This window comes from Hypanus sabinus, chromosome 13 (assembly GCF_030144855.1).
Source record: "Hypanus sabinus isolate sHypSab1 chromosome 13, sHypSab1.hap1, whole genome shotgun sequence".
NCBI classification, from domain to species: Eukaryota; Metazoa; Chordata; class Chondrichthyes; order Myliobatiformes; family Dasyatidae; genus Hypanus; species Hypanus sabinus.
The window spans coordinates 101639951-101660739 of NC_082718.1; the positions used below are offsets into that span (position 1 = coordinate 101639951).

The 20789-nt window shown below is 40.3% G+C and overlaps 1 protein-coding gene across 1 annotated transcript in view; it reads left to right on the forward strand.

Moving 5' to 3' along the window:
• The first annotated feature begins 239 nt into the window (after window positions 1-239).
• Window positions 240-20789, forward strand: part of ksr2 (kinase suppressor of ras 2) — a 365555-nt gene continuing 345005 nt past the window's right edge. The window contains exon 1 of the mRNA XM_059986939.1: window positions 240-416. Within this exon, the coding sequence (XP_059842922.1) occupies window positions 240-416 (177 nt within the window). The remainder of the gene's footprint in view (window positions 417-20789) is intronic.

The following is a 20789-nucleotide window of genomic DNA, read 5'->3' on the forward strand; positions in this document are numbered from 1 at the left end:
GTCGGTGGAGAAAAAGCTCCCCGGTGCAAGCTGTTGGGAACGGCGACAACAAGCACCTGCAGCCGAAGAGCACTGCTCTCCATAGCATCAGGACCACAAGCTGCTGAACTAATACTGGCCACTTTCTCCAATCAAACTCGACCTAGCCGCATGGAGTCCATTTGAAAATTATATATAATTCCCTCAGATTTATTATTCAGTCTTGCTGTATGTTATTTATATTATAATAATTTGCAGTCATGGATGAAGACAATAAGACAAAGAGCGAAGAGCAACATCTAACTGTCCAAAAAGCATTGCAGCAATGTGAATTGGTCCAAAATATGATAGACATCAGCATCTCCAGTCTGGAAGGGTTAAGGACTAAATGTGCCACATCAAATGACCTTACGCAAAAAGAAATAAGAACACTGGAGGTAAGGAAATTTATGAAGATAAATTGAAATGGTAGTGTCCTCCCAAAACAATAATTTACAATTTGCATTTCATTATATATAATTGACGGAAAGCTGAGGTATATAAAAGACGCTGGCTGCAAGCTGGGTGCCTGCTGTATTTTGTTTATATACAATGGTGTTGTGTGCAGTGTAATAAATTAAGGAGCTGCAGCAGATGAAGTGAGTCTGCGCATTCTGCAGGTGCTGAAAAGGTGGTGGGTTCCGTGTTATATTAGTCCGAATGGTTTAAAAAATGAATACATATGTGTCGATTTAAGAAATCCAGCATTTCACGTTTTGCTTCGTAGTTCGTGCGAAGGACGTGATATAATTTGAATAAACATGGGCGATTAAAGGGATCTTTTACGTATGTACAACTCAAAATGTTGGAAAATGTTACATGACCATAATTAATAATCAATGGTAGTGTACACGTCGCCTCTTTTTTATTGCACTCTATTAACCGCCTCTGTCATTTTCTGTACAGCACATGGCTGGGACCAATTCATTCGTAGGTGGGGAATTTTGGGGTCTTAACTTCACAGAGATTCAAATGACTACACTGTTTAAGTATGACTTATTTCAGTAGTTGCGAATCATCGTGTTTGGCACAGTTTTGGAATATTGTTAAACTCTGAGCTGAAATGTGGCAAAATTACCAAATTAATAAAAATTGGCAGGGTATCAGTTCGAATGGACGATGTTGAAGTTAACTTCAGACTTCATTTCAGTGATCCTTTATATCGAAATAAATGCTTACAGCTAATGCATGCCTATCGGAAATTAACGCTTACATTAGGGAAAAGATTTCTTATGTTGGAGGCGACTATATCTGATGTTGTTGATTAGGTGTTTCTGAAGGTTGTACTAAAAACGCGATCGCTTTACGATTCTGACAGTGCATTGTTTCTGGGCGCTGGATTGTCTCGTACATAGCATCATTAAGAACTATGTCATCACTTTTGAGGCCCATTTCATAACAGCGAACAATATTTGTTTGGAAAATATAGAAGATGAAGAACAGTTAATATATTGTTCAGATCTTTAAGTTTCCCAAGGTATGTTGAGGTTCTCAGGGCACCGTGTTCTTCGCTTTAATGGCGACATCTGCTGTTCACCATAGAGCCCTCGGAGAACTTGAGGTATTGCACAGTCTGGATAGAACAGTCTGTGTGAAATGTTGGACACGCAACGTGATTTTGTCAGGTTTTTATCGCAGAAATCCGTGCAAATATTTGAACTTGGAAGAGGGTAATATGTGATAGATGATCTAAACCATTCACGATCTTTTTATTTGTTCTCGGAAAGGGAAAGCAAGCGATCGAAATTATATTTTGGAAATTTATAATTCTGAGGGTAAATTAATATCTGATTTTTCAAAGAAAACGGAACATGTATATTATATTCCATAAGAAAATATAATCTTAATCTTATTTGTTTAAAAACTGTAGTCCAAAACCACTTCAACACAGTGGATCCAGAGTGAATCTTAAATACTGATATTAATAAAAGTATGTGACATTTAAACTTACCTTCGGTATATGTTTGTGATACAAATGCAGAGTAAACGGTTGCTGATGAAATATGCATCTTTTGAGGTACTGTATTATTAGTAGGACTGATAAAGCTGACTAGTTTGGAGTCCTGCGTTGTCACCTTTTTCAAAACAACTTTTGCGGTTAAACGTAGATTGGGTGAGAAGTTCAGGAATTAACAGCAGTTGACCTAAAATGTGAGTAAGTGCGGGTAGGGGACCATTTTCCACATGCAAATCAGTTTGCAGCAAGTTCATTTCAAATGTCGAATGAAAGAGCCCTTCTTGAAAGGTTGCATAGTATGTGTTATAAAGTGTGGTTAGAACTCGGCTGCGTTTCCACGCTGTATTTCATGGTTACGAACTCGTAGTGACCAGAATATACACGCAGATGAAAATGACGCAATGAGGCCGGGTCGTGTTCGGACTGCTCTGCACGCTGTATAGGTAGACCTAGAGCAGTACTGTTGTTCACTTAAATTAACCCTGCTTGCATTTATTTGAACATTGACACCACTCAGTTGTAAATTTTGTCAAAAATCTGTATGGATATATTAAGGATATTGCTTCACATCTTTCTAAAAATACTACACATTTCCAGCTAGTCTAGTGTAATAAAAATCGTCATTGGTGGATGGAAGACCGTTAAATATTTTGACGGTAGATTAAAATGAAGAGTTTCGTTATTCTTAAAGGTCATAGCCATATACAGTAGAGTGACTATTTCCCTGTTAACATGGTGCGGTGGATGATAGATACCAGTTCCTTTGGTGAGTTTTCATGGAATGCTTTTCCTGTAACCCCACAGTCAGAGAAGCCTAAAGTGCTGACGTGTGGTCTTTCACAAAAGGGGAGAAAAAATAATTCAGCTGAATTATTACCCCTGACGTAATTTAAAGGATTGATTTGTGGTATTATTGGTAGACTGGCTTATCAATCAAACCTTAGTCCAAATTGAACTGTTGGCCCTTGGTTCCTTCAGGACTTCATTTTAAGGAGTATTTATAGCTGTGGTTGGTAATAATTATTCATCCCCCTTGGTATGGGAAATAAAAACAAAAGAAAACAGGACCACCAGTTTTTTTAAAAGAAATTTATATGGTGGTATAATCTGATGAGGAGTTTTGACATTTCTAATATAGTAATTTTATTCTGAGGTAAGTTTAGGTTGACTGACTTTTATGTCGCTGGTAGCTCTCCTCAGGATTGTACCAAAATAACAAATTTATGCAAACCTTGATCTTTTCACATTAGAAATTAAAAGAAATTCTATTTTAATTTAATTTTATTTTCATTTGATTTTTATTGTGAACACAAAAAAACTTAAGTATGCTTCAAATAAGAAGTAAACTTTGAAAATTTAATTTATAGAATTACTAGTGTTGAAACTTGGTTTAGTAGCGCATGTTTTTGAGGACAGTGGGAACACAATATCAATCATGAAATACACCTCACCTTTATAGTGAACCTTACATATACGTCTGTGATATTTGGAGCACATCTGTTGTCTCACAGTGTGCAGGTAATGTTTCCTACACCCCCTTCACTCATTGACTGATGCATATGCAATTACACAATGTGGACTGTGTGATGGAAATCAGGTTTGAGTATTTGTAACAAGCCCAATACTTATACTTTTGAAGGAATCATTAATTATTTGCATTTTTTGGGAGGCATTCATGTGAAACAGAATCACTGTGGCACTGCTGTAATCGTTGATGAGATCCAGTTAGCCAGACTATCTGATATTTGCAAACAATCTCCTTTTAAGGTGACTTGACCTGTGGTCCTGGTAGAGCCCACTCATAGTTCGCTGTTGTAGGGGGTGGTTGATTCCCATCTTTTCCTGCGTGCGAAGAAAGAATTTTATTGAGCTTATTGAGGAAATTACAAGTAGGGTAGGCAAGGGAGATGCAGTGGATGTGTGTATTTGGATTTTCAGAAGGCCTTTGACAAGGTGCCGTGCATGAGGCTGCTAAACAAGGTAAGAGCCCATGGAATTACGGGAAAGTTACATACATGGATAGAGCATTGGTTGATTGGCAGGAAACAGAGAGTAGGAATAAAGGGATCCCATTCTGGTTGGCTGCTGGTTACCAGTGGTGTTCCACAGGGGTCCGTGTTGGGGCTGCTTCTTTTTACGTTGTATATCAATGATTTGGATTATGGAATAGATGGCTTTCTGGCTAAGTTTGCTGATGATACAAAGGTAGGTGGAGGGTTAACATATGAGGAATGTTTGACTGCTCTTGGACTGTACTCCTTGAAGTTTAGAAGAATGAGAGGGGGCCTCATAGAAACATTTCGAATGTTGAAAGGCATGGACAGAGTGGATGTAGCAAAGTTGTTTCCCATGGTGGGGGAGTCTAGTACGAGAGGACATGACTTGAGGATTGCAGGGCGCCCATTCAGAACAGAGATGCGAAAAAAAATTTCTAGCCAGAGGGTGGTGAATCTGTGGAATTTGTTGCCACGGGCAGCAATGGAGAGATTTAAGGCAGAGATTGATAGGTATCTGAGTAGTCAGGGCATCAAAGGTTATGATGAGAAGGCAGGGGAATGGGACTAAAGGGGAGATTGGATCAGCTCATGATGAAATGGTGGAGCAGACTTGATGGGCTGAATGGCTGACTTCTGCTCCTTTGTCTTATGGTCTTATTGTGCATGATACATCTGCTATATTTAAAAAGATGAAAGAGAATGTAAGGTGTAAGATATGTGAATGAGTGCTCATGTCTAGAAATCCAATTGTTAGTAGATTGAGTTTAGTGTTATTTCTTCTAACTCTGCCCTGACACGTGAGAAACAAGTTCCTAAATGAAGCATTTTAGCTTTATTTTCCCAATACTTGGATATCTTGGTCTTCGCCTTCCTAGATTACTAGGTGTGCAAGACACCCTCCTGATTCCCACCTCTTTGATCAAGGATTCAAGGTTCATCTCTTTGACAGGAGCGCATATGGCACAGAATTCATGTTTAATACAGAATTTAACAGAAGCATTTGCTAACACACTCAAACCTACTGTATTTCTCCTGCAGTCCTTGAAATTCCATTTGGTGGGTCCATGGAGGAAGCAGTGGAAGCAGTAGCAGCAGCAGCAGCAGGTTCCACAGACGAGAGTAGGGGAAATAGAGAACTGTCAGTGACATAGTACTAGGGGTTCTGGAAGAGAGGGGTCAGTTGCACTGTGGCAGCATTAGAAGCAGGTGCTGTCGGAGTGGGGTCCTCAAACTTGGGGCCAGTTTTGCTGTAGGGGTCACCTTGCAATGCTCTTAGATTGTTTGCACAGATTTAAGCGAGATGGTAATTAAATTTAACTAGATGGAATATTAATGGGTATGAAGAATGAGAGAGAGAGTGGGATTAGACTGGCTTTAATGAGATGAAAGAGACTGCAGATGAAGGGATCTGAAGCAGTGAGCAAACTGCTGGGGGAACTCAGTAAGTCAGCCGGCATCTTTGGGGGTAGGAAAGGTAGACACTTTGGGTCAAAACCCTGCATCATGGCTGAGTGGAAAGTGAAGATAGCCAGCATAAAAAGGGAATGGTGAGACAGGGCTCACAGAGTGATTGGTGGATTGCCGATGGGAGATAGACAATAGTCTGGTAGGGCAAGGTTAGGGAGATGCTGTTTCCTGCACCCTTGATGAACTGGAAAATTTTATCACCTTCACAACTACTTTCCATTTTCTGGATCTTTCTCTCTGTCTCAGGAGGCAAGCTCAAAATCAGAATCAGGTTTAATATCACTGGCATACGTCGTGAAATTTGTAAACTTTGCAGCAACAGTACAATACAATACACGATAATACAGAAAAAACTGAATTACAGTAAGTGTGTGTGTACATATATATATAGTTAAATAAAAATGTACTGCAAAAACAGAAATAAATTAAATAGAAGTAGTGAGGTAATGTCCATTTAGGAACTTGATGGCAAAGGGGAAGAAGAGTGCATGTCCTGGGTGGTGGGTGTCCTTTATGATGGACACTTCCTTCTTGAGGCACCGTTCCTTGAAGATGTCTTGGATACTATGGAGGCTAGTACCCAAGAAAGAGCTGACTAATTCTGTAGTTTGTTTTGATCCTGTTCAGTAGCCACTCTCCCCCCCCCCCCCCCCCACCCATACCAGCCAGTCAGAATGCTCTCCATGGTACATCTGTACTTGAAGTTTTCAAGTGTTTTGGGTGACAAACCAAATCTTCTCAAACTCCTAATGAAATGTAGCTGCTGTCGTTCCTTCCTTATAGCTGCATCAATATGTTGTAACCAGGTTGGGCCCTCAGAGATATTAACACCCAGGAACTTGAATTTGCTCACTTTCTCCACTTCTGATCCCTCTGTGAGGTTTGGTTTGTGTTCCCTCGTTCTACCTTTTCTGAAGTCCACAGTCAGCTCTTTGGTCTTACTAACATTGAGTGCAAGATTGTTGCTATGACACCACTCAATTAGTTGGTATATCTCGCTCCTGTTCGCCCTCTCATCACCATCTGAGATTCTGCCAACAATGGTTGTATCATCTGCAAATTTATAGATGACATTTGAGCTACAGTATGCCTAGCCACACAGTCATGGGTGTAGAGAGAGTAGAGCAGTGGGCTAAGCACTCATCCCTGTGGTGTGCCAGTATTGATTATTAGTGACAATAGACAATAGGTGCAGAAGTAGACCATTCGGCCCCTCGAGTCTGCACCGCCATTCTGAGATCATGGCTGATCATTCACTATCAATACCCAGTCCCTGCCTTGTCCCCATATCCCTTGATTCCCCTATCCATCATATATCTATCCAGCTCCTTCTTGAAAGCATCCAGAGAATTGGCCTCCACCGTCTTCCGAGGCACTGCATTCCACACCTCCACAACTCTCTGGGAGAAGAAGCTCTTCCTCAACTCTGTTTTAAATAACTGACCTCTTATTCTCAATCCATGCCCTCTGGTACTGGACTCTCCCAACATCTGGAACATATTACCTGCCTCAATCCTATCAAATCCTTTAATTATCTTAAACGTTTCAATCAGATCCCCTCTCAATCTCCTCAATTCCAGCGTGTACAAGCCCAATCTCTCTGCGTAAGACAGCCCTGCCATCCCAGGAATCAACCTAGTGAATCTACGCTGCACTTCCTCAATTGCCAGAATGTCCTTCCTTAAACCTGGAGACCAAAACTGTACACAATATTCCAGGTGTGGTCTCACCAGGGCCCTGTACAAATGCAAAAGAACATCCTTGCTCTTGTATTCAATTCCCCTTGTAACAAAGGCCAACATTCCATTTGCCCTCTTCACTGCCTGTTGCACTTGCTCATTCACCTTCATTGACTGGTGAACTAGGACTCCTAGGTCCCTTTGCATTTCTCCCTTACCTAACTCGACACCGTTCAGACAATACTCTGCCCTCATGTTCCAGCTTCCAAAGTGGATAACTTCACATTTATTCACATTGAATGACATCTGCCAAGTATCTGCCCACTCACTCAGCCTATCCAAGTCTCCCTGTATTCTCCTAACGTCCTCTTCGCATGTGAGGCGGAGCTGTTATTTCCAACCCAGTTAGGAAGTTGAGGATCCAGTTGCAGAGGGATGTACAGAGGCCCAGGTTCAGTAGCTTTTCAATCTGGAATGTAGGAATGATGGTGTTAAATCCTGAGCTGTAGTCAATGAACAGCATCCTGACGTGGGTATTTGTATTGTCCAGGTGATGCAGGGCCGCATGGAGAACCATTGAGATTGTGTCTACTGTAGACCTATTGTGGTGATAGGCAAATTGCGGACCTCCCACGTCCTTACTGAGACATGACCACTCTCTCAAAGCATTTCATCACCATAGATTTGAGTGCTACTGGATGATAGCTGATGGCAACTTGTGCTGCTCTTCTTGGGCACAGGTATAATTGCCCTTTTGAAGCAGGAGGGGATTTCTGACTGTAGCAATGAGAGATTGAGAATGTCTTTGAATACCACTGCTAGTTGGTTGGCACAAGTTTTCAGAGCCTTGCCAGATACTTCATCGGGGCTTGCCGCCTTGTGAGGGTTCACTCTCCTGAAAGACAGCCTGACATTGGCCTCTGAGACAGAGATCACAGGGTCACCAGATGCTGCAGGGATTCTCATAGCTGTAGTTTTATTCTCCCTTTCAAAGTTAGCATTAAAGTCATTGAGCTCATCTGGAAGTGAAGCATCACTTGTGGGAAGAAATGACCTGCAAACCCTGCCAGAGTTGTTGTGCATACGACATTGCCTCTAACCTCCCTTGGAATTGTTTCTTAGTTCTTGAAATAGCCCTCTGCAAGTCATACCTGGTTTTCTCGTACAGACCTGGTCACCAGACTTAAATGCCACAGATTTAGCCCTCAGCAGACTACGAACCTCCTAGTCCATACACGGCTTTTGCTTTGGGAATGTACAGAATGCTGTTCATTGTGTTGGATCTCTGTTTAATTTCTGATCTTTAGGGTTCTTCCAGGAGTCAAAAATGGCAACCAGTCTTAATTCTGAGATTTCAGTTTACTGTAGAGTACAAAAACACATACAGATACAAAGTAGACTAAATAAAGAGCTGAAAACCAGTGCTCAAGAGGGAAGTAAGTCAAAGGAATAGAGATGGCACTTCAGAAAAATCTATCACTTTTATAGATTAGATAAAGAAAAGTCCTTAGATGGTGATGAATGAAAACAATTACATCACGTTAGGTAATGTGCCAATACTTAGTCAATGATAAATGAGAAAGATGATAAATTGTTAGTTTAGCTGCTATACCGCTTTCTGCCAGTGAGCGTGAAAAGTACACGAGTTTGTAAAAAAAGTATAGATCTTATGAAAATATCTAATAATTATATTCATGCTTTAAGTCTTCCTACTGTACTTCTCTTAATCTGGAGTCACTTTAGCTTGCTTGCAGTGGCTGGCATGTATCCACTTGCTTTCTGCCTTAACTGCTGGATTGGTAATTAACAGTACTTGGTAAGGACTGAGGTCCTGGGGTTCCTTGTGCAGTTTCTTGACTAAGGACCACTGGCTAGGAATCAAAGTGTGTTCTCCCTTTGATGGACCACTCCAAGCAGCAGAAATCTGTTGAGAAGCAGACAGAACAGCTTGTGTTAGTTTTGTACAAGAATCAACTAAACTATCTAACATATCATGTATATCAGCTTCTCTGAGATCCGGGTCTTCTGGTATAACATAGGTCATCCAGTCACCACTTCAAATGGACTCAATTTTTTTTCTTGTTTGGGATTGTGTTGCTGCTGCATAAAACCAAAGGAAGAGCTGTGGACCATGATACTTGTGATACTCAGTTGTTGTTTGATGCCATTCATTCTTTCAGCTTGTCCTGATGACTGGATGATGCGGGTAGTGAAAAGACCATTCAATGTTCATTAGTCGACATAATTCTTAACAAACATTTCCAATGAAATGTATTCCTTGGCACTTCAGTAAAGTAATTTTTGCAGCTTTGACATTTGCAACTGTAGCCATTTTTCTTACCTTGTGAGGTAGGGGGTTGAGCTTGCTGTTGAGGGTATTGTCCTTCTGGTGAAGTTGATTTCTTATGCCAAAAAAATCCAGCCCAGTGTCCTCTTCTACCATGGAATTTGCATATCCAATTCCACTTATTCTGTTGTTTAGCAGGTGGAGACGTTGGCCCGTCTGTACCAATCTTGTTCAGACATTGCAATCTTGCTCCAAGCTGTTTGGTAGCTTGTACCAGTTCACTGTAGTTTCACTCCAATTTGCTCTTGTTAGCTTCACCATTTTGGCAGCATCTGGTTTCAAAACATCCATGAAAGTTGACCTGAGAGGGCCATACAGAGCTTCTTTGATATTATCTTTGTTTATTCCTGGGACTCCTGAGTAAATGAGCCAAACACTCCCGTAGCGGTCTTCATATTCAGAAGTGCCCTCTAAAGGCTTTTGTTTGCAATTGACCACTTTCTTGCAATCAGTCAGCTAGTAAGTTCTGTTTATCCTCTCCTATGCTATCTTCAGCTCACCATGTTAACTGGTTTATTTGCTGAGTTGTTAGCATTGTAGCTAAAATTTAAATACCTTCATTGTGCATGTAATTTCTATATACAGTATTCTGAAATTGTTGAAGTTCAGTCCAAGTCTTTAAGCTTCCTTGTTTAGGATGTAGGCCTTCCCTGGATCATTTATAGGTTTTATTTCTGAACCTGGTGGTTGATGACAAGTTTCCTGCTTCCTTTTATACTCTCCATCATCAGTCTTGTGTTTTCACCCTTAGTTTTTACTGGGACAAGGCTTGCCACGGCTTGCAGACCAGTTACCTCATTTTTGTCATCATCTCTTTGCAGTTTCTTGGAGTTCCAAAGGTGTCACTGTTTGTGTTGGTTGCCTTTCAACATGATTGACATCACCATTAACACGGTCCACTAGGTTAGCCGAACTGTTGAAGATCTGCCTGATGCCGCGCAGATTTCCACTTTGCAACTCCGAATAGAGTTTTTGCATGTGGACATAATTTGCATGTTGCCTTTTAACCCATTCCGTCAATGCAGAGATCTGTTTTCCCATTGATTTGTTATTTTTATCATACCACCCTTTTAGCATGTTGTGCGTTTTTTCTAAATCAGCGCATTCGTACTTCAGAGTATCAATCTGCACTTGCAAATCAATGTGCTCGTGCCTTCGTAGCTCCGTTAGGGCTCCAGCGTCCTAGCTGTCTTTTTAGTTGGTGACCACGTCTTTTTGATCTTCTAACACATTGCTTCAGCATCACTTATAAGCCAGTCTTCACTGGCCTTAGCATCACTAGCACATTTTTTTTTTCTGTATTTCTTTACCGACAGTATCACGTTTAAATACATCACGTAAATAAGCGGTTAAGATTTCAATTACCTTTTCTCTCAGCTAGGAATTTAAGATACCCATCAGTCTTTTTCAAAGCTTTGGCTGTTGTATTAGATTCGATCTTAAGGAGTACTCTTCAATTTAGACATCAGAAATCTCACAAAACTCACAAACCCATTGTGATTGTTGTATCAGGTTACAACCAAACAAACATCTGTCCGATATCTTAAAACTTTGTTAACCTCTTGTCCAAAAACTCATACAACTCCGTTATGACTATATCAGACTCTGGGTTTCCAATAATTTATGCCAGCCTGACTCAAGTTGGACAACCGTGATACTGCTCACTCTTAAACTCCCTTTAAACCATGTACTGAAAGTATTTATTCTTGGACAATTAAGAAATGGGGGAATGTCTTACCTCTTATCCTTCCTAGTCCATTTCTCCCCCTCAAAGTAATCAATCCACGTCCTGCTGCCAAATTGTTGGATCGCCATTTAATTTCTGATCTTTAGGCAAGCAGTCTTGGTTCCAAGAGTTCAGTTTATGTTTGAGTGCAAGCACATATACAAGCACTAAACAAACTAAATAAAGAGTTGAAAGTGACACTAAGAGATGAATTAATGCTGAGGGGTGTAACACAAAGGAATAAAGATAGCGCTTCTGAAAAATCTATCCCTTTTATAGATAAGATAAAGGAAGTTCCTTCGATAGGCTACATAATTTAAACAATTGCATTACATGGGTAATGTGCAGTTACTTAGCCAATGAAAAATCAGAACAGTGATAAACCATTAGTTTAGCTGCTGCACCACTTTCTGCCAGTGAGTGTGAAAAATACATGAGTTTGTTTAAAAAGTACAAATCTTATTGAAATATTATTAAAAACAGTGGTTTGCAACAATTTGCATTTATCATGTACCCATTGGCTCCCACAGCTACCTAGAGTAATCTCTTCCCACTCTGTCTCCTAAGGAATGCCCTCCCTTTTTCCAGGTTTCTTCATCTCTACTGCACTTGCTTCCAAGAAAAGCTCATCTGAAATCTGCCCATTTTAAAAGAAATGTGACTTCCCTTCTACAGTGGTTGATTTCCTCTGCTTCTCAGACTTATCCCATCTTCTTCCAATCAAAATAGAGGTAGAATTCCTTTAGTCTTCATCATTCCTTGTTATCTAGTTTTTACTCCTTATTTTCTTTGTCATTTACACCAGATGCAGCAAGATCTCACCACTTGCCATATCTTCTCCCTCCCTCTTCCATCTTCTACAGGAATCTGTCCTTCAGCGATTTCCTGGTTCCCTCATTTCCCACTTCCAACCCTTCTCTGAAGCCAGCCAGTTTCTGCTGAAACCCCCTTATCGTTATCCAAGGATCTAAACAGCTCTTTTAGCTGTAGCTGAGGCAGTGATTTATGTGAATCTCCTGCAACCATGTCTACTGTATTTAGTACTCCTGAAGTGGCCTAATGTACACTCAACTTTATTAGGTTTATCTGTTGACCTGCTTGTTAATGCAAATATCTAACCAGCCAATCATGTGGCAACTCAATGCATAGAGCATGCAGAAAAGGTCAAGAGGTTCAGTTGTTGCTCAGACCAAACATCAGAATGGGAAGCAATATGATCTAAGTGACTTTGACAATAGAATATTTGTTGATGCCAGACTGGGTGGTTTGAATATCTCAGAAAGTGCTGATTTTCTGGGATTTTCAAGCACAACAGTCTCTGGAGTTTACAGGGAATGTGTGTGAAAGAAAAAAAATCTTTCAATGAGCAGCAGTTCTGTGCATGATAATGGCTTGTTAATGAGAGAGGTCAGAGGAAAATGGCCAGACTAATTCAAGCTGACAGGAAGGCGACAGTAACTCAAATAACCCCATGTTACAACTGTGATGTGCAGAAGAGCATCTCTAAATCCTTGAGGTGGACGGACTACAGCAGCAGGAGAACACGGAAAAACACTCAGTAGCCACTTTATTAGGCACAGAAGGCTTGCATTGTGGATATTGGACTATATCCACAATGGCCACTGGCCATTTTGTTTCCCAGTTGCATGCTATTTCAATTTTTCTTCCCATTCGCAGTATGATCTGTCTGTCCTGGACCTTCTCTATAGCTGAGTCGTGTTCATGTGCAAACATTAGGAAGAACACCTCATACTCCACATAGATAATCTACATCTTAATTCTTGAGATTCACTACCTTCTGAGAGATGAAGTTTCCAATCAGATCATTTTAAATTACCAGCCCCTAATTTTGTAGCTGTGACACCTTGTTTGTGATGCTCCCAGTAGTGAAAATATCTGAAAATCTGAACAAGTGTTTCCCAACCTTTCTTAGTCCAACACCCACTCAAGCAGTTTCACACTTGCCAACACCCATCTTAGGCACAATATACTTTCCAGTGCCCCCAAAGTGTAACACCATGTCTAGCTTATGCTGACATGAGAAAAATAGCTTTTAGCAAGAGTTGAAATAGCTGGTTTAAGTTGTAACAGTAAAAACCGTTAAGTCCCCATGAGTAACAATGACGAAGCAGTTTCTGTTTTTAGTGAGTATGTGTTTCATTGCACTGAAGCCTTTTTCAACAAGGTAGGAGGATGGAAATGCAACGAAGAGCAGTTTGGCTCTTCTCCAAAGACCAAGAAACTTTGTATGACAATGTGGCAAAATACCACAAAAGCCAACATTTTTGAAAAGTATTTTTGCTGCTTCATCATTCTGAATTTTGATAATTTCATCTTGCAAGCTCTCTTCCTGTTCTTCCACCTTGCAAAAACGTGGGTTAGTAACCCAGTCCTGAATTTCCAGGTTGTTCAAATCCGTGAATGGATTCTGAAAATCCTTCTTCAGTGATTGTAGGTGCAAGCAGTGTTCTTACAATCACTGTCTGTGAAAGAGAGTGCTATACTTTCCATGCAGGGAAACTGGGATTTTCTTCTCCCAATGTTTTGCTTATATTTTTCCAATTTTTTGATAGAAGTGGACACTACACTTTTTGGCTGGATTAAATTGAAATTCTTGCTCTGCAGTTTCATATTTAAAATGTTCATTTTGTCATACAGATCGGCTATGTATGCGACATCTCAATGACTTCAGTCTTATTTCCCAAGCTCTTGTTGACTTTGAACATAAATTCAACCACGGTGTCAAAATGATCAAAGAAACGTTTTAAGCAGCAGCCTTTTGACAGCCAACACACTTCAGTGTGAAGAAGCAAACATTCAAACTCTTCATTATCTTGGCATAACTGGCGAAATATTCTGCTATTTAATGGATGAGCTTTAATTTTGTTGTTAGCAGATATTACAAGAGTCATGTTTGAAAAAAAAGTTGCTGGCTGAAGTTTTTGGCTGTGAGATGTTGACGACGAATTGCACAATGGATTGCGAACAGACTTGGAATTTCTTTTTCCATAAATGCCACTAAAGCACATTGGCGACCTGTCATATATGGTGCTTCGTCTGTTGCATAAGCTATCATGTTCGTAATCAGAATACTTTTATCCTCAATACCCATTTTGAGCTTGTCATAGATAGATTCTCTGTTGATGTTTGTTTTTAACTTTTTACAAAAGAGGATCTGTTCCTAAACTTTTCCATTTTTGATAAACCATACATATGCCATTAACATTGCCCTGTTGTCTTGCACATTTGACTCATCCAGTTGTATCCCAAATTCTGTTCTTTGTAGCTCTGTGCTACAAAGTTGATACTCAATGTCTTCACTCATTTCGTCAATACGATGAGCTAAAGAGTTGTTACTCAGAGCAATTGAATTTAAAATACTGGTATCCATTTTGAGAACAGTGGTGAACATTTCTGATACAGCGACTATTATTAGTCTTTCACCAGTTGTCTGAGATTTTCCACAATTTGTCGTCATTTTGGAAATGTTACAAGAAGCAATGAGACCACTATCAAGGTCGTTTTTAGCTTTCTTGGCAAATGACTTGAGTGCACAACCCTTTTCAAATACTTCCTTTATAGGACATAGAATAGTACAGCACATTAAAGGCCATTTGGCCCACAATGTTGTGCCGACCCTCAAACCCTGCCTCCCAAATAACCCCCCACCTTAAGTTCCTCCATATAGCTGTCCAGTAGTCTCTTAAACTTCACTAGTGTATCTGCCTCCACCACTGACCCAGGCAGTGCATTCTTCTTCTTTTGGAACTGAGTAATACTGTAAGTAGCCTTTTCAGGGTGTCTTTTACAGAAGTATTCCCACAATCTTGATGGTTTCATGGCTTCATTAGACAGCAGAGTATTACAAATAAGATACATGTGGTGTCGCTGATCTGGCGGGAATGGAATAAAACCATACTCCAGGTATGTAAGATTGTATTGACGCACTTTCTATAGTTTCTGTTTCTGAGCAGGATTAGAATTCAAGGCCTCGCTGCCTTCAGATTTGGAGATTGCGCCATATGTATTTATCTATCATTAACGGGGCTAAATTAAAATAAAATATTAACACAAACTGGGAATGCCTCTCAGATATTGAAGATAGGACACAGTGGTCAGGTCTCATGCCTCAAGTTAAAGTGCTGTTTTACCCCCCCCCCCCACCCATGAGAATCTTGACGACTTCTATTTCCCCTAATCTCCCCTGAGGGCATGTAACCACCTCCACCGGGAATTGCTGATCTAAGCTATCTAGGCTCCTTAGAATCTTACATGTCTGAATAAGATCATCCCTCATTCTTCTAAATTCCAAAATATACAACCCAAACTGTCTTGCTAGTGGTAGACCCACAGAGAGCATCCAGCCCGGATGGGTTACCTGTCTGAGCACGAAGGAACTGTGCTGATCAACTGGTTGCAGTGTTCACTGAAATCTTTAATCTCTTGCTTCAGCAGTCTGAAGTACTCACCTACTTCAAATAGGCTTCAATTATATCAGTGCCTGAGAAGAATGTGGTAACCTGCCTCAATGAGTATTGTCTAGTAGCACTTACATCCACAGTGATGAAGTACTTTGAGATGTAGGTGAAGAAACATATCAATTCCTGCCTGTGAAGTGATGGGGATCCATTCCAATTTGCCTACAAGCACAACAGGTGATTTAATTGGCTCTTCACTCAGCCCTGGAACATCTGGACAGAAAAGGTGCATATATCAGGGTGCTCTTTATCAACTACAGTTCACTATTCATCACTATTATCCCCTTAAAACTAATCAATAAACTTCAAGACCTTGGCCTCAATACCTCCAAGGTAATTGGATCCTTGATCTCCTCATTTGCAGATCCCAGTCAGTTTGGATTGGCAGCAACAATCTGCATCAGCACAGGTGCATCACAAGGCTGTGTGCTTAGTCTCCTGCTTTGCACTTATGACAGTGTGGCTAAGCACAACTCTGATACCATATTTAAGTTTGCTGATGACACCATTGTCGTAGGCCGAATCAAAAGTGATGATGAATCAGCATATAGGAGGAAACTTGAAAATATGACTGAGTGGTGTCACAACAACCACCTCTTACTCAATCTTTGCAAGACCGAGGAGCTGATTATTGACTTCAGGAGGAGGAAACTGGAGTCCTGTGAGTCAGTCCTCATTGGGGGAGTGGGTCAACAACTTTAACTTTCTCAGTGTTACCATTTCAGAGAACCTATCCTGGGAACTGACCACAGTTCCTTCGTGCTCAGACAGGTACCCCATCTTGGGACATAATTGTAAGTGCAATTATGAAGAAAGCATGGCAGCACCTCTACTTCCTTAAAAGTTTGCAAAGATTTGGCATGACATCTAAAAGTTTGACAATCTTGCATAGATATGTTGTACAGAAATATCAATGCCCCTGAACAGAAAATTCTACAAAATGTAGTGGATATGGCCCAGTCCAACTTGGGTAAATCCCTCCACACTATTGACCATGTCTACGTGGAGCAGTGTCACAGATAAGTAGCATCCATCAACAGGGACCCTCATCGCCCAGGTCATGGTCTCTTTTCACTGTTGCCATCAGGAAGAAGGTACGGGAGCCTCAGGACTCACACCACTAGGTTCAGGAACAGTTATTACCCCTTAATCATAAGGCTTTTGAACCAGTGGGGATAACTTCACTCCATTTCACTTACCCCATCACTAGACTGTTCCCACAGCTATGGCCTCACTTTCAAGGACTTGTCATCTCATGTTCAATATATTTATTGAATATTTATTTATTATTATTATTATTATTATTATTTCCTTTTGTATTTGCAAAGTTTATTGTCTTTTGCATACTGGCTGTGTGCCCTGTTGGTGTAGTCTTTTGTTGTCTCTATTATGTTTACTGGATTTATTGAGTATGCCACAAAGAAAATGAATCTCAGTGTTGTATATGGTGTCATGTATGTATTTTGATAATAAATTTACTTTGAACTTCTCTTAATAGGAAAACCCTCTCATCTCGGGAATTAGCCTGGTGAATATCCTTTGGACCACTTCTCATATGTAACATACCAGGTGCTTTTCTAGATGAGGTGAACAAAACACTGTGTTGTATTCCACCTGTGCCCTCATCACCACCACATATAACATAAATAAAATCTGTCTGTTCTTAAACTTCAACTTGTTTGTAATAAGATCAAGATCTTTTTTTGCCTTCAGAATCGGAAGCAGATTTATTATCACTGACTTAAATGATATGAAAGTTTTGTTTTGTGGTAGCAGTCTTGTACAAAGGCATAAAATTACTATAAGTTACAAAAATAATGTAAAAAGAATAACAAAGTAAAGGATAATGAGGAAATCTGATGTTGAAGGGGAAGAAACTGTTTCTGAATCATTGAATGTGGGTTGTCAGGCTCATGCCACCTCCATGATGGTAGTAACAAGAAGAAGGAAAGTCCCAGATGATAAGGATCCTCTGTGATGAATGCCATGTCTTGAGGCACTGCCTCTTGAAGATATCCCCGAGACAGGTTGAGGTGGGGAAAGTTATGCCTGTGATGGAGCTTGCTGAGTTTACAACTCTCTGCAGCCTTTTGTGATCCTATGCAATGGAGTTTCCAAATCTTTCACACAACCAGTCAGAATGCTCCCTACTGTGCATTACTTAGTGACATAATATATCTCCTTCCATTCCTAATAAAGCTGCTGCATGCTTTCTTTGTGATTGCATCAGTGTGCTGGCCCAGGATAGATCCTTTGAGATGCTGGTGTCTAGCAACTTGAAACTGCTCATTCTTTCCACTGCTGACCACTCAGTGAGGACTGGTGTGTGTTCTCATGACTTCCACTTTATGGAGTTCGCAAATAATTCCTTGGTCTTCCTGATGTTGAGTGCAAGATTGTTGTGACACCACTCAGTCAGGGTGATCTACAGTATCTTACAAGAATGTTGTCTTGTTGCCACCTGCTATTCTACCAACAACGGTGTCATTGGCAAATTTACTGATGGTGTTTGAGCTGTGCTTGGGCACACAGTCATGAACACAGAGAGTAAAGTCGTTGCTCCACACACATCCTTCAGGTGCACCTACTTTGATTACTAAAACTTGTCTGCTAACCTTTTGTGATTCTAGATCCCTTGGAAATTCACTCATTTGCTGTCTCACTCCACTTTTTTTTTAAAAAAAGAGCTGTGTTTTGATTCCTCCTACTGAAGTTCGTGATCTCACACTTCGCCACATCTCCTAGGTTTTTTGGTTGACTATTCTGTCCTGTACTGAAATCACAATGTCTATGCTCGTCCACCTATTTTAATTTAGCTGGTACTATTGGGGGGGGGGGGGAACGGATATTGGAAAGCATGCTTAAATCTTTGTACACAGTAACTTATAATTAACTTTCTATCACAAAGGAAATCATTCCCATCATTGTGCTAGTTCTTTGAAAGAGATGTCTAATCGGTAATATTCCTTTGCTCTTTCCCATTGATATTGAAATTAATTTCCTTTTAAAATAACATTCGGATCTTTTATCGTCGTATATTCTAAATCATGTCACCTTGCTGGGAAAAATAAATTCCCTTTATGTTACCTCTGACTTGCTAGGTTTTCCTTAAATCTGCATTCTGATCGCTGATGTTTCTAACAGTAAGCAACCTTAGTTTCTCCATAATTTACTCCAATGGCATTATTCATGATTTGAATTAATTTCAAAGTTCAAAGTACATATATTATCAACGTATGTAGAAATCATATAAACTTGAGATTTGTCTCCTGATAGGCAGCCACAAAAAAAGAAACCCTAAAGAACCCATTTGTTAAAAAAAGACTAACAAGCAGCCAATTCAGGGAGAGAGAGAGGGAAAAAAAGAATTGTGCAAACAGTAAAAGCAAGCAACAGTGTTCAGAGCTGAAGTGAGTTCATTGTCACAAAGCCTGGAGCAGGCCCATAGACTCAGCCTCAGATCATCAATCTGCAGAGCAAAACTGAGCTTGCAGACAAGAAGCCCGGAGAAGGCCACACCCTCAGCTTCAGTGCTGCTGAGAACGGAGTAAATGTCGCTGAGCAGTGAGCAGAGCTGGCCCGACACCCAGCCCTTTCAGTTCGTTTGGCCCGGCATTGTCCAAACATCGGGACGATCCCCGCACTAGGACGTGGGCTTTGTTGCATTGATATGCACTGGGTCTGAACCCTGCTGCCACGTTCCAGCCCATACCTGACTTTCCAAATAGGCTCAGCGCTTAGATCGATCCAACTTTGCTCCTGATTTAGGTGGATGTGCTCCGAATTTCCTCCGCTCTGACTTTCCTCTCCTTTGCACATCCTGACTACGTTTCGACATGCCTTGATCTCACTCTGACCACTTCTCTTTGAACATGTCTCAAAATTGCTCTGAATTTGCATGGCATCCATGCATCTCGACCCTCGCATCAGCCTCGCCTTGTTCGCCTGTTCATTGTTTGCAGTGATTGTTCCCCACAATTTTCCACAAAAATTGCCATTAATCATATAGTTGTATTTATTGCTTTATACACCACCAGCAAGCTGTTTCCCATCTTCAGCAGCGTCATCTTAAACCTGGATTATAAAAGTCTTCAGCTAAATCTATGAACTTTGCTGAGGGAAACAACTTAGAAATTTGATCACTAAATATTCCCAAACTTCATATCTGATCCAAAGAGACTATCTACGAATATCATTCTTTCCTCCTTCTCACCACATGGTATGGCAATAAGTCCTGAGAAATAAACAATTACATTTTACGTAAATATTGTCCAATAACACACTAAATCTGATCTACTTCCTAATTTAATGATGATTTAATCATTTAAATTACACTGCTTCTTTAATCCAAATAATATTTGTTACAGATTTACCTGATGAGATCATCTTTTAATACAAATGTTTTAAATTAATGTAAAATTGAGCAATTTGATCTGATATGAAAATGGCTTCATATGTAAGATGAGTCCTGATGAAGGGACTTGGTTGTAATGTTGACTGTTCATTCATTTCCTTAGATGCTGCCTGTCCTGCTGAGTTCCTCCAGCACTTTGTGTGTGTGTTGCCATGGCTTCATATGTACTTGCTATCTTAGCCAAAAGTTTATATTATATGATAAGTTTGATAGCTCAGTGCATTAGAATTTTGTCGTCAGAATCTAAGTTTCATTTCAGCTAGGCTAATACAATCAAGTGGCTCTTAATTGTGGTTTAATTCATTGTTTTGATTTCAGGTTGGCTAAACTCAGGCTAATGCTCGGAGGATTTTACAGAATAAAAAGGAAAAAGGGACGACTTGCATTTATATAACTCCTTACTCAACATCTGTTTCTTCCAAAACACTCTTGAGTTAGTGCGTAACATATGGAGTTCAACCCAGAAATGACAGAAATAATTCACTTTGGAAGGTTGAATTTGAAGAAAGAATACAGGGTTAATGGCAGGATCTTTAGCAGCGTGGAGGAACAGTGGGATCTTGGGGTCCTTCAACATTGATGAGTAAATTGGTAGGGTGGTTAAGAAGGTGCCTGGTGAGTTGGTCTTCATTAGTTGTGTTACTGAGTTCAAGAGGTGTGAAGTAATGTTGCAATTCCTTGAATTGCTGGTTAACCCACATTATAG